This window comes from Suillus paluster, assembly GCF_016628075.1.
Source record: "Suillus paluster strain FC165 chromosome Unknown EDB91scaffold_108, whole genome shotgun sequence".
NCBI classification, from domain to species: Eukaryota; Fungi; Basidiomycota; class Agaricomycetes; order Boletales; family Suillaceae; genus Suillus; species Suillus paluster.
This window is the reverse complement of record NW_024537668.1, coordinates 17212-18760: the sequence shown is the minus strand read 5'-3', so window position 1 is coordinate 18760 and position 1549 is coordinate 17212. Positions and strand designations below refer to the sequence as shown.

The following is a 1549-nucleotide window of genomic DNA, read 5'->3' as shown; positions in this document are numbered from 1 at the left end:
TTGACTCAACTTTGGCTTGTTGCGCCACCACCATGACTTCATCATCATCCCTCGGCTCAATGGATCGAAAGTTATCATACCCATCAACATGGACCCAATCGATCACCCCAAATCTGATATGAGAGTCGAGTCATGGCGCACCGCCTGACCCGTGCTAGTGGTCGAACTTGTCCTAGATGAGACCCAGTCCCAGATGTGGTGCAGTATACAAAGCTTGAAACAGAAGGGCCCATGACTTCGGATTCCCACAGGCTTCATATGATGAGACAGCTTCCAGCTGATATTCCTAATACAGATCTGACAACTTGATATACCATATATGCTATGATTTGGAGCCAAAAGTTCACTAATAAGTAAATGGACTTAGTAAGTGTACTCTTCTCACCGTTCTTCAAACTCCACCAACTAGTTTATGAACCAGCTCTTCAACTTCAAAGCAACCCCAAGCAATCATGTGTAGTGTGCCACACGCCGTCTATCTTACTACTCCTCCAAGCTCTGTTGTAGGGTCTGGTCATGACTATGATAGCAGTGATGAACTTCAATCTGCTCGACTGCTCGTCCAGACTCCACCTAGCTCTCCACCTGAACCACCACAGAGTTACCGTGTCCACAATGACAGGATTCAGAAACACGGCAGCCGTCCTACAATAGGACATTCCTGGCTCAAATCACCCCCCAAACGTCGATGATCACCATCATCCAACTGACACCTCTCCTGATTCAGAAAATGAGCTCTTCGCATTCCCGCGCATACCTCCCATAATGGACCGCCTGCCTAAGTCTAGCAGATATCCAAGAGGTATGTTAATCCAATGCGCACGATTTTACAAATATTGACAAGCATTTAATATCAGGGCAAAGACATCCTCACGCGTTGCCTGAAACTCATGCCCAAGAACATCGTCGGTCAAGCTCTCATCACTGAAGGAAGTTGATTGCGAATACAAGTGTTTGTCTGCTCTGGCATTGGTTTGGGCAGCTGAGGCGAAGGCCCAAGACAAGCAACTTCATGAAATGCTTGTCGAAGAGGAACTTGCAAAATATGCCGTTAGCGCCGCAGAAGCTTCCATTTTCCGGAGGGTCTTGGTTGGACGTAGTGTGGAGGAGCTCGATGCTGATGTGGACTTCTGCGTTGGCGCATACAGTCATGAATTTCGGTTGTTTTCTGTTGCCGACTCCACCCTTGATCAGATTGAGGGTGTTGCTTTGTGTCTTTCCAAGTCCAAAGAGGAACCTCATGCTGATTCAGCTTCCTCTGACTTTGACATCGATGATTGAGGTGAGTTGATTTTTAACATACTGGTCTTTCAAGTTGTAATACTGATCATGATAAAGTAGAAGTTGTTCATCGACGCTTTCTTGTGACGATGATCCTGTTGACCATTGTAAATACGCACTGTCATCTGGCAGACAATCTCCACTCGGTCGCAGGTCTTAATTCTTGTACTACGCCAGAAGTATAGCCTTTACTACTAGTACTACTAGATGATTGACTCTAAAACGCATCATGTATCTTTTATTTCAGACTGTTCGGAAAGTGGTAATT

The 1549-nt window shown here is 45.8% G+C and overlaps 1 protein-coding gene across 1 annotated transcript; it reads left to right on the top strand.

Annotated features, from left to right (window-relative positions):
- Positions 1–452: 452 nt before the first annotated feature.
- On the top strand, positions 453–1281 carry EDB91DRAFT_1254429 (uncharacterized protein; the record flags this gene model as incomplete). Its single annotated transcript, XM_041323825.1, has 4 exons — positions 453–684; positions 728–802; positions 858–905; positions 935–1281. The coding sequence occupies 4 exons, from the start codon at positions 453–455 to the stop codon at positions 1279–1281; spliced, it is 702 nt and encodes a 233-aa protein (XP_041171231.1).
- Between the last annotated feature and the right edge of the window lie 268 nt (positions 1282–1549).